Source organism: Epinephelus lanceolatus, chromosome 23, assembly GCF_041903045.1.
Source record: "Epinephelus lanceolatus isolate andai-2023 chromosome 23, ASM4190304v1, whole genome shotgun sequence".
NCBI lineage: Eukaryota > Metazoa > Chordata > Actinopteri > Perciformes > Serranidae > Epinephelus > Epinephelus lanceolatus.
In genome coordinates, this window is record NC_135756.1 from 4,792,075 (window position 1) to 4,805,897 (window position 13,823).

The 13,823-nt window shown below is 41.3% G+C and overlaps 1 protein-coding gene across 5 annotated transcripts in view; it reads left to right on the forward strand.

Annotated features, from left to right (window-relative positions):
* abcc9 (ATP-binding cassette, sub-family C (CFTR/MRP), member 9) overlaps window positions 1–13,823 on the forward strand; it is a 107,518-nt gene that overhangs the window by 50,949 nt on the left and 42,746 nt on the right. For 3 of the 5 annotated variants that reach the window (XR_004500984.2, XM_033615042.2, XM_033615041.2), the window contains 4 exons: window positions 931–1,036; window positions 5,463–5,501; window positions 9,032–9,070; window positions 11,959–12,060. Coding sequence is in view for 3 of the 5 variants with exons in the window: in XM_033615042.2 (XP_033470933.2) it covers window positions 931–1,036; window positions 5,463–5,501; window positions 9,032–9,070; window positions 11,959–12,060 (286 nt within the window). In the remaining 2 variants the exon portion in view is untranslated. The remainder of the gene's footprint in view (window positions 1–930; window positions 1,037–5,462; window positions 5,502–9,031; window positions 9,071–11,958; window positions 12,061–13,823) is intronic. The other 2 variants (XR_013490369.1, XM_033615044.2) reach the window with 1 other exon arrangement.

Below are 13,823 nucleotides of genomic sequence, written 5' to 3' on the forward strand. Positions count from 1 at the left end.
AGCAAGTTGGCCTTGAATAGTTGATGTTGAGCTGTAGAGCTGTGTTACTTGTTATGACCTAAGGTGTATTTTAATAAACCTGTCTTTGGTTTAATTTATTCTTTCAAGCTTTATTCCTTCTCATCTTACCTGAGTTCTGTTGTATGTTTGTGCTTCATAGATTTAATTGCAAGCTACAACTGTTTAGTAAGTTAAAGATGTGTTGCTGCTAATGACAGCTTGAAGTGGCGATGAGGTCTTAAGGTTTTTTGGAAGGTCTTAAAAAAGTCTTAAAAAGGTATTGAAATTAACCTCAGGATTCCTGCATATACCCTGATACACTAACTCTGGATAAATACAGTCATACAACCCCACTTCAAATAATCTGATCTATCACTCTAAGCATGCAGTGCTGGGGGTTAAATTTAGGGGATAAGGAATGAGTGAGGTCACTGAAGAGATTGAATTGCAAGGATTTGTATGTGTGTTTGGTTTTTAAGAACCAACATCAGGACTCTGTTTGAGCTTCTCATGTGTGTGTGTGTGTGTGTGTGTGTGTGTGTGTGAAGTTAAAGACTTTCCCTAACTCTTAAACTTTAATCTTTAACAGAGAGATCAGTAAGTGTTGTGTTGTTGTAGAGTATCAGTCTGTTGTAGGGTTCCTCGACCTTTTCTGACCTTTGACTCCACTTTTAGGTCATAAAATTCTCATGGCCCCAGTGTGTGTGTGTGTGTGATGTCGTGCATTCTGCTTTTACAAGCATGCACACAGTGTTGACATATTACAGTTAGATTTTAAATAAATTAAGATGTATATTAATGGTCATTACGTGACCTCACATGGGATCCCAAGCCAAAAGTCATAAATTGTATTATATCCACATAGTTGTTTGTTATATTATAGCAGGACAACATCCACAATAACATTCTAAACCTCTTCGATCTGTTCAGGTCAGCTGACGATGATTGTAGGCCAGGTGGGTTGTGGGAAATCCTCCCTGCTGCTGGCCATGCTGGGCGAGATGCAGACCATCGATGGAAGAGTCTACTGGAGCAAGTAAGACAACACGACACCACTTTGTGGAGCACAGTATCTTATGTCATGTGCAAAGAGTTTTCTCTGGTGTTATTTAGGACCCAAACCAGAAGTTATATCTTTACTTTAAGCTGAGATAGTTTCCACTCAAGATTAGGGGATGGAAAATGGTGCAGATACTTAAAGTGTATGTAAGTTCTGTGGTAGCTCGTTTCCGACAGTGTGATGGAAAAAAGAAGATATTGTAAGTCATTAGCTGTTTGTCTTTGGAAGGACATTTTCATAACTTTCTACATTTTGTGCCACTTTATCAATTCTGTACTTTGTTTTTCTTTCCAATGTTACTACCACGGTGTCTACAGGTCAATGTCTATAGACCACAGTGACTTTTACAGCACAATAACATACAGAGACTATTTATTTTATATGTAATTAATGTATTGTTTTGGTGTTTGCAAGGTACACTTTATTATACTCATCACACATCTGATTACACACAGTTCTTGTTTTATATTTCAAGTTATTGCTTGGATAATTTGCTGTGATATTACTTATATTACCATGTTGTTTGCTGACAGAGGGAAAGACTCTGTCCATTAGCATCGAGTGTCTGAGAACAGTTTTCAGTATGATTTGATTTACCGCTCTGATGGTAATAATAAGATTAAGAGACTGTTTGGACTATTGAATCTATTCACTTTTCTTGCATATAATATGAAACTCAGTCATCGTCACATTTCACCACATTTTAAAGGAATATGTTCTCAGCTGAATGTAACTGCTGTTCAGTAGATGAGCCGTTTATTATGAAATTATCACGTCAGTGTCGTTATCAGCATTATTATTTTTTTGTCTCTTTCCATGGCAACAGTCAGATTAGCTGCAGTCTCACACAATGGCACACCACAACAGATTGTAAGAGCCATTAAATCAATGTTGACTCAGTGATAGTGAGAAGAGATGACATTATTCTCACAGTGAAGGTCAGATGCACAGCAGTGAGCAGTCTAACATGAATGCCGCCATCACTTTGTTATACAGTAAATATCTATATTACTGAGCTGGACTATAACAAGCCAACAGCCCTCTTTCCCTTCATAGATCTTCCTCTTCAGTACCTTTTTACCCTGTTTTTTGAGTCAGGGTTATTTGGTAAATGCATATTGGAAGGACTTTTGATGCTAATAAAACATCAGACCTCTTGTGATTAAAAAAATAAGCATCTAAGATAACTTCTGTTGCCAGTTTTGATGAATAAAAAAATTGTAGGTTCCCTGATTCAGTGAGTACCATAAGTCAGCAAAAGCAAGACACAAGTAGTCCATTAAAACTGGGGGAGGCAGTTTCCTGGATAAAGACAGATAAAGAAAAGAAATGCCAGAATTTGAAAATACACCCTCCTCCAGCTCCCCCTTCTTTGTCCTAAGCCCCTCCCACCAGGCGAGCACAGGTAAATGCACACCGTTCATACAGTAACCTACGCAAGTCCTAGTCATTCATTTCAGAATCTCAATTGTGATTTTGATCCTGATGCTGATATATTGCTGCAATTCTATGAGAATTATGTGGGCCTTAGCCACAGCTGTGAGCCTTTGGCTATGGTTAGCAGAAAGGTTAACTATTAGCAACATTTTCTCTAGATCTCTGAAACACTTAGTCGATACTGACGTGTTTTATTCTGCCTACATGCTGACAATAGCTGTAGCTGGAGGCACTATGTTTATGGGTTGTCCAACCGTCCTATTCTTGTCAAGGACTTGCAATTGCATTTTCAAGCATTGTACTTTTTTATTTTCAAGGACATCACTCAAAGCAAATAATTCATTTTTAATTATACATTTTCATTAAACGAAAATAAATGATGTGATCTAGGTTTTTTTATGCCCCTATGCCGGCGATAGTCATGACTGGAGGCATTATGTTTTCTGACTGTCCGTCAGTCCCATTCTTTTGAACGCAATGGGCTCTAGTTTCCCGGCGCGGCGCAGGGTGGCGCAGGGTGGCGAACCCCGCGCAGAGCTAGTTTCGAGTAGCGCAACCCGAGGCGCGCTCAGTTTGGTAGTTTGGCAGACTGAGGTGCGCTGTGATGGGTGTGGCGGCGCAGCAGGGGGAGGTGTCGACAGATCCAGCTTGGCGCAGTGACAGTTTCGTGCCAAAAGGCTTCGCCGAAGGTGCGCTAAAAGCTCGCCAGCTGAAACCAGGTCTACTGTCAGCGCAGGGGGAGTGCAGCCGGTGTAAGCTGAAGTTTGGCTGACTGACGGACAGTACGCACACGTCACCAAAACCTCACAGGCAGGTTTCCAGAATATCAGGCACATTAACGATGCAATAAATACCCAAAAAAACACTATTCAATGCAACTATCTGCAATCAGCACATAAATGTATCTCTGTATTGACTGTCCCGTCACATCTGATGTCAGATCAAAGGCGATTGGCACCGTTTGGCACCGTTTGGCACGTTTGGCACGCGTAATGGAAACCTAACCTGATTTGATTAACACAGCTGCTCTCAGCGAACCACAAACAGCCACAGCATCAGATAGGGAGTATATATTCAGCATCTGTCATCTTAGAAAAGTCAAAAGAAAAGAAACAGAGTGAGACTGTGAGAGAGAAAGAGAGAGCGCGTGCGCACGAGAGAAACGCAACATTGATTTACAATTGTGGTGACCTCCTCCCAGGCTACCTTTGCATCATCAGCCCGTGGAGGTCTGCTCGCAGTTCCGTATATTCGGACACTGCGAGCAGACCTTCCGGACCAAAACATCAGTTTCCTCCTGGGAGAAGTTTGGCCGTCTGACGCTGCTGCTCTCTTCTGCCATGGCGAATTGAGTAAACTCTCATTACGCCTTCGCGCAGCGCATTTAAAATCGAGGAGAGGGGCTCATTTGATTGGTGTGATGTGTGTAAAACCCACTCCACGCCTTCTCTCCTCTCTCTTTCCGACTTGCGCAGGTAGGAGGGACGGAGGTGGGAAAGGAGAAGCTGCGCCAGGCGCACGGTGTGCCAAACTTGCAAAATCCGCCTGGTCACACCCAGTTGGCGAAGCGCAGGTGCGCTGCGCCCCCGCCTCGCCTGGTCTGCGAAACTAGAGCCCAATATCTCAATAACACCTTGAGAAAATTTGTTCAAATTCGGCACAAACTTCCACTTTTGCTCAACGATGAACTGATTAGAATTTGGCAGTCAAACGTCAAGGTCAGTGTGACTTTGTGTCCATCTCAATTCGTGAACGCAATATCACAAAAAGGTCTTGAGGGAATTTCCACAAATTTGGCACAAACATCCACTTGGACTCAACTGAACTGGTATTCACTACCATTATACCATCATTAATTTGGTAATCAAAGGTCAGGTTCACTGTGACATCATAATGTTTCCTATAAAACCCTTTCCTGGCCGTTATTCAACATCACAGCTCAGGATCAACTGAATCTTGGGTGCCCACCTCGAAACTGCGCTAATGAATCAGATCTTCTGTGGTACCAAGGAGAGGATGTGTGTAAAGCATCCATGTTTTTACGACATGGATGTAAACTGCAACTTGATGGGTTCGCAGAGGCATACAACTGCAAGTGGTAATTCTATTTTTGTTCATTGTCAGACTCTCTTTTAGATAGAGTCTGACAATAAAGTAGAGCCTATCTCTCTTTTCTGGGTTGCTATTCAGTGTAGGCAGTCGTTGGCAACGCTGGAATAGCAACTTTATCTGCAGTATTCTCCGCCATTGAATCAGGCTTTCACCATCTGAAGGGATAAGCACGCACATCTGCATTTGTAGAACAGCCAATAGAAACACTGTCTCTCTGAACTGACCTGTGATTGGCAAAAGTCTCCCGTCATGGCTAGATTTTCTAAAGCCTCCAAACAGAGCCAAGAGGAGGAGCAGGATTCTAGTTTTTTTTTCTCAGTCTGCTTGAATTACAAATGTGATTTTTGCCCAGTGATGCTGAAATAAATCTGCCTCCCCAAGCTTTAAGATTACTGCTGTGTCAGAAAATGTCAGCGGTCCTGGTCATACAGTCTTGCTGTGTGTTTTTAGAGGTTAGAGCAATGAAAATGATAAGTATTTGCCTATTTTCATGAAAATATTAGCAAATGCAGCCAAATAGTATTATGGCAGTGGAAGTTTTACTCCTTGAATTCTGGAAGCCTCTCTATACTTAAAGGAAGTTTGTACCTCTACATCAGACATCTCTGTTCAATGCTTATAAATCTTAGGTCATAATACTTCTAAATTACAGGCACACATCTGTATAAGAGAATCTGTATCCTCCAGGGCTGCAAACTAACCTTTGCAGTGTGTCCGTGTGTTGTTTTCACATGTGTCTGTGCCTTTGTACTTCTGACTGCATGTATATGGATGGATGTTTGGGTGAATGGGTGTGTGTGTATCTGTGTGTGTGGTTTCTTTCTCTTTACCTCCTGCCTTCTTGCCATATCAGGCTGCCTGATTATGAGACGGCCCACGAGGGGAACATAAGGTACTTTCTTTCTGGTCCCTTCTGTCTGAATTAATCATTTACAACTGTAAACATTCACATTTATGTTTTAGCCATTTGTCTAATTTACCGTGAGTTATATCAAGTCTAAGCAGCTTAAACCACCTGTAATCTATATTTATTCTACAGATGCAAAGGGTCAGACTCTGACATCACATTCGCCTGTGGTTCTTTACAACTACTGTTGAACTAAAAGCATTAAGCATTTGCCTTTTGTACCATTTGTACCTTTTGCTGTAGCAGCACCCTCTGTTAGTTCAGGCATAAACAGTCACCCAAACACATCTTTATAGTCAGGAATACACCCAGAATGTTACATAAGTTATGAGCCATTAAGTGATGACAACTTAGACGGCTACAGTATGTCATATACACCGATCAGCCACAACATTAAAACCACTGACAATACAATGTTCTGCTGGGAAACCTTTGGTCCTGGCATTTATGTTGATGTACCTCACCACGCAACCCAAAGGACACTGCTAGAGGTCCTATGTCCATACCTCGACAGTTCAAAGGCCTCGTCGCAGATTGGACCTGGCTTTGACTTGTCACTTTAATGACACGACCCAAAGGATTCAAAGAATCCGCTGCCAACACCCTTGTGCCAGAAACCACAGGACATTCCTAGAGATCCTATGTCCAAACCTCGACAGTTCAGAGGCCCTGTTGTGGATTGGACTTGGCTTTGACCACACAACCCAAAAGAATCAAAGAATTTGCTGCCGACACCCTGGTGCCAGAAACCATGGGACATCCTTAGAGGTCCTATGTCCAAACCTTGACAGTTCAAAGGCCCTGTCATGGATTGGACTTGACTTTGACCTGTCGAAGACCTGTTGTGGCACAGACCCTGTGCCTTGAAAGGTCTGACAGATGCTCCATCAGATTGTGACCTGGGGAATTTGGAGGCCAAGTGACACTTTCAGCTACCTTCATTCCTGCCATCCAGAAGTGCCATTACCACCATCCAGGAGTGCCATTACCACCTGGTCTGGAATGGCGTTTGGGTTGGTGTCTTAAGTGCTATATTGTAGGCAACTGGACTTGCTTGAGGTTCTTGAAGACTCAGTCTAAAAAGTCTCATCCAAAAGATGAGAGGTGAATTTAGGTCAGAACTGAAGAATTTTCTTGGATGAGAGGTGAATCGTCTTCAAGAAACTCAAGCAAGTCCAGTTGCCTACAATATAGCACTAAAGATTACCATGACCTGGATGACTGAGAATCATCAACAGCACGTTTGGGTGGGTGTTTCATGTCAAATGGCATCCACCTGAATGCCAGGACCCAAGGTTTCCCAGAAGATTATTGCATTGTAACGAAATGGTCATTGGTATTCAACACACCTGTTGGTGGTTTTAAAGTTATGACTGATCGGTGTATACTTTGCTAGCTACATATCTATAGCAACACTTTCGTCTAACAAGCAAGTATACATAGATAATTAAGACAGAAGATACCTTAGGATGTGCAGTACAGTATACAGTGACAAGAAATATAGAAACCCCGCTGTTGAGTATCATGTTGAGCCCTGTTTGGGTCTGAGAACAGCTGCCATATTTGGCTGTGACTGGAAGGAAGCAGCGTGTAAGTTCCTCCTGAACTCTAAAACTGGTCCTAGGACCATCACAGTGTTCATCTAACAATGTTTATCTGCCAGAATTCACCAGAGCTGCACACAGTATATGCTTATAATTTTAATTAAAATGTACAGGTTAGGTGTTTACATAAATATCTCAAAAATTTTTAGGGCCTTATTCCAACCTAGTCTCACTCCCAACTCGTCAAATATGTTCGCTTGGTTTGTGGCCCCCTCGGCATCAGATACCAACGCACAGAGGCACCTTTTGCTGAAGAGATAAAGAGCGAAAAAGTCAGCACAGCGTGGGTGAGAGGTGTGATTGATGGGGCAGTTAACTCTGAACTTTCACCTGGGAGACCGCTTTTTGTTTCCCGTGTGAAACCAAAAGAAAATGAACTGCACTTATAAAGCGCCTTTTTAGTCTTCTGACCACTCAAAGCGCTTTTACACTACGTCACATTCACACATCCAAACAGACACATTCACACACTGGTGGTCAAGACTACCGTACAAGGTGCCACCTGCTACTCGGTAACCATTCACATGCTCTCACACACCGATGAAACAGCCTTTGAGAGCAATATGGAGTTCAGTTTCTTGCAGAGGGATATTTGACATGCAGACTGGAGGAGCCAGTGATCAAACCGCCAATCCTCTGATCAGTGGACGATTCGCTCTACGTCAATCAAGTTATTTTAGTAACAACCCAATTTGCTAGTGAACATGACGTTACCTTGACTACGTTGGTAACATCCATCCATCTATCCATTTATTTTCATCTACTTTGAAGTCGGGTCAGGCCAAGCAAAGCACCCCAGATGTCCCTCTATCCAGCAAAGCTTTCCAGCTCCTCCTGGGGGATCCTGAGGCATTCCCAGGTACCAGATGAGATATATAATCCCCCCAGCATGTTCTGGGTCTGCCCCGGGGCCTCCTACCAGTGGGACGTGCCCAGAACACCTCTAACAGGAGGCGCCCAGGAGGATCCTGATCAGATACATGAACCACCTCAACTGACCCCTTTTGGCGCGAAGGAGCAGCGGCCCTACTCCGAGCTCCCTCTGAATGTCCGAGCTCTTTACCCAGTCTCCAAGGATTAAACCCCGAACGCCCCATGGCGGACACTAATTTCGGTGGCTTGTATCCACGATCTCATTCTTTCAGTCATTACCCATTTTAAGCCAAACCATGATGTGTTTTTCTAAACCTAACAATGTACTTTGGTTGCCTAAACCTAAGCAAACCTAAAAACAAGGTGTTTTTGCCTATGTTGTAAGTTTATTTTGAAAAGAGGCTGTTTGCATTTAACAAGCAGGAACTGTACGTTTCTATTTTAGAAAAGACACAGAGCATGTAATGAGTGTAAATTTACATGTGGTCTCTGAAAGTTCAAAACTGACAATGGAGGTCACCTGGAGCGTTTAGTCTGACGTGTAGGTTCACTGACCAAATGTCTGTATATGGTGAGTTGGGAGTGAGAACATGTTTCTCATTCTGTGAAGGCCTACTGAATATACTTAATCTTTTAACCCAGGACACAGTTATTACACACACCCTCATGCTCATAGAATATGAGATATTGTCGAAGAAGTTAGAAAAACCTAATTATCACAGACAGACAATGACAGCATCACTTCTATGGCTCGTCTTCTCTGGGTGGGAAGGTTAATTCAATTAATAGTTGGCAGGCTAACATCGTGTCTTCATTATCTGGTTTTGGCATAAAAACACATCCATCTCTTCAGTTTCTTTTGTCTGTCTTCCTCCCTCTATTCTCTCTTTACATGTTTCCTCTATCAACAGAAGATGAGTTTGTTGCTGTCTCCCTGTCTCTGTCTCATTTTTCTTACGTGTTTCCTCTCATAAACACAAATATACGCTCAGTTGATGACAGTAGGCTCATTCTAACACACTGACGTGACTTTGACAGTTGGTCAGAGACAGAGGAGTCTGAAGAAGACATCAGGAGGTAGACGTTCTTCTTCCTGTCTCCTGCTTCCTGTTTCAGATCTGAAGTGATCCTTTGACCCCTCCTTCTGCTGTCATCTGATTTAACATCATTTCCCATCTTTACTCTGCCTCTCTCAAAAGAAAGTTGGCTGTGTTGTTCACGGACACATACATGAAGGACATATTAGATAATGTCTCAATTTGGTATACATTTACCTCATTGTTATACCACAGTTTAGTCCTCATTTTCCTGATCTTTCACCTTTCATACACTAAACTCAGGTCAAAGTTATTTACAAAACAAAAAGAAAAGATATCTAGTGTCGGCAAAAAATGTTGCACATTTTTCTATCGTTTGTTAGCATAGTTAGCAGGCATTAGCTCAGAGGGCTAACTTAGCTTGTTCACTATTTTGTGTAAAGGCCTCTGTCGCTCTGAACATCCCTCCTGTTCATAAGTGCTATATCGTAGAAAACTGGACTTGCTTGCGTTTCTTGAAGACGTTTCGTCTCTCAAAAGCTTCTTGGATGAGAGGCGAAACGTCTTCAAGAAACGCAAGCAAGTCCAGTTGCCTACGATATAGCACTTATGATTGAGAATCTTCACCAACAAACCCCCCCTGTTAAAGTCTCAAACTATAGATGTAAAAAAAAAAAAAAAAGGTTGAACATTTGTATTGAACAACCAAATCTGATTCGCATGATGTCCTTCTGAGTCGGGCACAGCCCTACGCGTCTCAAGTTGCTAATCACATTGTAAACAGTGAGTGGTGGAATGGAAGCAGGAAGTCTTGGCCTGACTAAAAGCTGGCTACACCTGAACCCCCCAAAAATTGGCTGTTACCCTCAGAAATAAATCGTTGCCAGACAGTTAGTCGAGTCCAAGATTGGCGACTCATTGACACAACAATGCTTCCGGTGAAGTCAGTGTTGGCAGTATGCAACCTCAACCATAACTGGTCAACCATAAAATGGAAAGAAGATAAAGCAGCTATCCACAGTTGAAGCAGGAAGTACGATAACATTACCACCATGAACTGATGCAGAAACATTCACCATACAAAATACAAAATTAAGTGTTTGTCGCTCAGAGTTTCTTGGGGGGGAAGCCCTAAATGTTAATGGTAACAGTGCTTCAGTCATGCAAATATGACGGTTCTCCAACAGTCAGTCAAAGTTCTGCCACAGTAGCGTCCTGTTAAAATGTGTGTGTTCAGGAACAACTGCATCAGCCTTCAGAGTTTATTATCTTCTGCTCATTGTGTTGCTCTCCTGCCATTGAGATGATTATTATTGGTTTGTGCCGTTAATGCTGGGAGTCACTGCACTAACCCAAACACGCTCTGCTTATATACAAAAGATGTTTTCTTCTACACATTTAGACAGATACATACACACCCACACGTGTGTGTCTTTAGTCATTTATGACCATCACATAAGTGTTGTTATTTCATAAGGCTATAGATATATAAATAAATGCCGATGATTATATAATAATACATTTCACACTCAGAGAATATCTTTTCAGCAGTGTCTGAATTTTTCCTCTCTGTTTTTACTCTGCAATATTTGGGACAATACAGCTGTAAAAGAATGTTTATAGATTTTATTGTCTGCTCCACACTTGTGTTATATATTTCCATATGTTTGTAATAATGAGCTCAAATGCGCAACAGTCCTTTCATAATAATGTCAACAAGCTATATTAAGTGTTTCTTATGTAAGTGACAAAACAAACTGTAAAAAAAGTTTGCATGAAGTTTAAATTTTATATATCAGAGTTCTTTTAGAGACAAAATCTGTTTTGTCCCTGCTCTCTTGAAGCTCTCTTCGTTTTTCAGTGTTAGATCTAAAAATCTGAACAGACCAGACTCCCAGCAAAGTGCTACAGTTGTTGTCGTATTGTTGCTCTTGTTGATGTTTTTATTTATGTTTGTGTTGCTGTAGTTGGTATTATTGTTGATTTGGTTGTCTTTGTTGATGGTGGTGATTTGCAGCTCATCATTAACCCGATCCATGATCCATCTTTGTTCATCATTTCTGACCAAAATATTTTTCGCCTTGCGGTGGAGTTTGACATAATCCTCCCTCCCGTCCTCTTTTTTTTATGTGTGGGTGTCGCATTTATGAAGCTGGTTAGAACAGGAGTACTGATCTGATTGCAGATTTCCTCCTACGCAGTTTTCAAGCAGGAGATGGTAGTAGCCAGGAGCTGAAATGGCAGTTGGTTTTATTTATTTATTTTGTACAGTTTGGTTCGTTGAAATTTTTGGGGCAAACATTAATCAGTAGTTCAGTGTCTCCATTTCAACACTCATTCCCAGTAAGTAAATATACGTTGCTTAATATCTCTATATATGAGAAACAGAGATAGTAATACTGATAATAAAAACTAAGCAATAAAATACATTAAAAAAAAATAATGAAATTATATCAAGAATGAATTAGTAATAATTATATAACTTATTGACATTAAGAAATAGATAAATTAAATTAAATAGAGAAATGGTCATAGGGATACAAAACCATAAGTAAAAGTTCATAAAAAATATATATAAATAAATAAAATTTGAAAACTAAATAGAAATACAATTTACAATACAAAAATAACAATAAAGGATAAGAGATAAAGTTAAAAAATTTGCAGTTGAATTTGTAAAAGCTATAGTGTGACGCCTGAAATATTTTGGGATGGAATCTATGGGTAGAAATGTTGAAAGATAAAATTAAAGTAGTGAAAACATGTTGTACTTCGCTTTAGCTACAATAAATGCTGTTTCAGTCAAGAAATGTCACTGGATGAAATCAGCTGTATGTCAGTCAGAACTCCTGCTCTACAAAGCTTTATGAATACACGACTTGAGGTTCTTACTTGTCTTTTTGCCTCTGTTTCCCATAATGCTCTCAGCAAGAACAGATACTCTGTGGCCTACGCTACCCAGAAGTCCTGGCTGCTCAATGCTACAGTGGAGGAAAACATCACCTTTGGCAGCCCATTCAACAAACAGAGGTAAAAAATAAACAATTCAATTAAATTTTCCCTCACCAGTCGCTAGAGACCAACATATCTGCCTGAATTTAACTGCATTTTAAGTCCACACTGATGTGTAGCTATGTTTGCCAGGGTTTTTAGAGTAGAGCAAAGCAAATTAAAGTCAAACTACAATGTTGGCTGATATCAAGAAGACATGCCTTCTGTGTTGGACCCAATGTTGGACATCTATTAAGGCTTTTCCCTTGGCGCTTTTGAGTTTCAGCTCAAACCACGTCACATTGATTTGCTTTTCCTTTACTGGTTTAAATGCAACGAGTTGAGCCGAGTCGCGACCACACGGACCATCTCCGGAGTCGGGTCAAAGCACGCCTGACTGCCTCCAAACGGGTTGCAGTGGGCTTTGTCATCATTCAGGGACAATTCATTTACCTCTACTAGATCCATTTCGTCCTCCTGTCTCTATTTGTCAAGCAGTCAGAGGTAGATGATGAGCAAAATCCTGAAAGCAATCCAAAAAATTCAGGAGGAAAAATGGTTGGCTACCAATAAGTGTTGCACAGTGTGGTAGTAAACAGTGCTTAAAGGGAAATTTCGGTTTATTTCAACCTGTCTCCTATCGTCCTAAATTTGTTTCAAGTGACTAGTGACATAAAAATAATAGTTAGCATGTTAGCCGTTAGCCTAGATACAGCCGGGGCGCATAGTAGCGTCAGACCTGTTAAAACGTAAGTGAACGGGCAACCTTCAAGTGCAAAGTTAGTCCACTAAACAAGCTTTTTCTCCACAAAGACCGCCTCATATCGTTAGGATAAATGTCAGAGAACATATAGAAAACGACATGTATACGTGTTGTCTTACCTTACCGGTGTGCTGCCATGTTTGTTTACCATTTAGCTCTGCTTTCCAAAGCGCAGCCGAAATATCGCGAGAACAAGCAGCGATCTCATACTGTGCCTGAAATCTCGCGAGAACAAGCAGCAACAGCTGGAAGGCAGAACCTAGCTTTGGAGATTGGTGGTGTACCTGTGAATGCTGTGCCCCAGTGCCCACAGAAGAGGAATGCCTCTGTTGCAAGGAATGGGACCGGTTGCAGCCTTATTTTCAAGGTCTGGATGTGACCGAGGACGGGACACCTCCACCTGGAGTAGTATCCAGCTGGGCTTTATCTAGAGTTCGCGAGATTTCAGGCACAGTATGAGATCGCTGCTTGTTCTCGCGATATTTCAGCCGCGCTTTGGAAAGTAGAGCTAAATGGTAAACAAACATGGCAGCACACCGGTAAGTAGGGCTGCCACGACTAGTCAACTAATTGATGACGAATCGAATATTAAAATAATCAGTGACTATTTTAGTAGTCGTCTAATCGGTTTGAGTCATTTTTCATAGAAAAGTACTATAAAAGTACCCAAAATACTCTTACTGCAGCTTCTTACGTTCAGATATTGGCAGCTTTACACACTCTCCCGTGACAGTGAACTAAAACCCTTTGGCGTGAGTATGAAACAAGACATTAGATGACGTAATTTTGGGGTTTGGGCGAAACAGACCGTCATTTTTCAATATTTTAACACATTTTTCGATGAAATGATTAGTCGACTAATCGAAGAAATAATCAACAGATTAGTCGACAGTGAAAATAATCGTTAGTGGCAGCCCTACCGGTAAGGTAAGACAACACGTATACATGTCGTTTTCTATATGTTCTCTGACATTTATCCTAACGATATGAGGCGGTCTTTGTGGAAAAAAAGCTTGTTTAGTGGACTAACTTTGCACTT